The sequence below is a fragment of the Antrostomus carolinensis genome, unplaced genomic scaffold, assembly GCF_000700745.2.
Source record: "Antrostomus carolinensis isolate BGI_N321 unplaced genomic scaffold, ASM70074v2 scaffold31632, whole genome shotgun sequence".
NCBI lineage: Eukaryota > Metazoa > Chordata > Aves > Caprimulgiformes > Caprimulgidae > Antrostomus > Antrostomus carolinensis.
The window spans coordinates 2,127-2,969 of record NW_010299425.1 but is presented as its reverse complement, the minus strand read 5'-3'; the positions used below and the strand labels follow the sequence as shown (position 1 = coordinate 2,969).

At 63.2% G+C, this 843-nt stretch overlaps 1 protein-coding gene across 1 annotated transcript in view; it reads left to right on the top strand.

The window, feature by feature from the left end:
* Window positions 1-557: 557 nt before the first annotated feature.
* The window catches only part of LOC104520960 (glucose-6-phosphatase 3), a gene marked incomplete at its 3' end in the record, with an annotated part of 2,387 nt that continues 2,101 nt past the window's right edge, over window positions 558-843 (top strand). The window contains exon 1 of the mRNA XM_010162798.2: window positions 558-784. Within this exon, the coding sequence (XP_010161100.2) occupies window positions 567-784 (218 nt within the window). The remainder of the gene's footprint in view (window positions 785-843) is intronic.

Sequence of the window (843 nt, the reverse complement as noted above, 5' to 3'; positions counted from 1 at the left end):
TGGAGCCCCCCCCAGTGAGGCTGCAGGAAGACCCTGGGGATAGCCTGGGGGGGGGGGGGTCTCCAAGGGACACCCCAGGCCTGCTCCAGAGAGACCCCAGGGACATCCCTGAATTGCTCCATGAAGGCTCCAAGGAGGTCCTATGCCATCCCCATGGAGAAAACCCCAGGGAGATCCTGGCTCTGCTCCATGGAGACCCCCAGGAAAACCCCAGGGAGATTCTGGGTCTGCTCCATGGAGACCCCCAGAAGACCCCAGACCCTCTATAGAGGCCCCATGGAGGTCCCACACCAGCCCCAGGGCTCTCCAGAGCAGCCTGGTGCTCCGGTGAGCCCCACAGCGAGGTCCCCAGGATGTCCCCATGCTGGGTCAGCCCAGAGCACCCACCAGCCAGGGTCCTTCACGGGCAAACTTCATGTGGCCAGCGGCTCCATGAGGCCATCCCAGCGCTGGCATCACACACCAAGGCCACCCCCAGTGTCACACCACCCTGGGTGACACCTCCCAGCCCTTCCCAGAGCGGAGGACCGAGCTCTGACTCTCCTCTCTCCCCGCAGCCCGGCTCCATGGACGCTCTGCACATCGCTGGCATCCTCTTCGCAGAGGCCCTGCAGTCTGGGCCACCCTGGCTGGAGAAGTTCTGGGTGTCGGTGACATCCCTGGCTGATCCCAAATGTATCTTCACCATCTGCTTCCCTCTCGCCTACTTCCTCAACCGCAGGGTGGGAGTGTCGGTGCTGTGGATCGGGCTGGTGTCAGAGTGGCTCAACGTGGTTCTCAAATGGTGAGGGGACAACGAGTCCCAGAGTCCCAGACTGGTTTGGATTGGGAGGGACCTCCAAG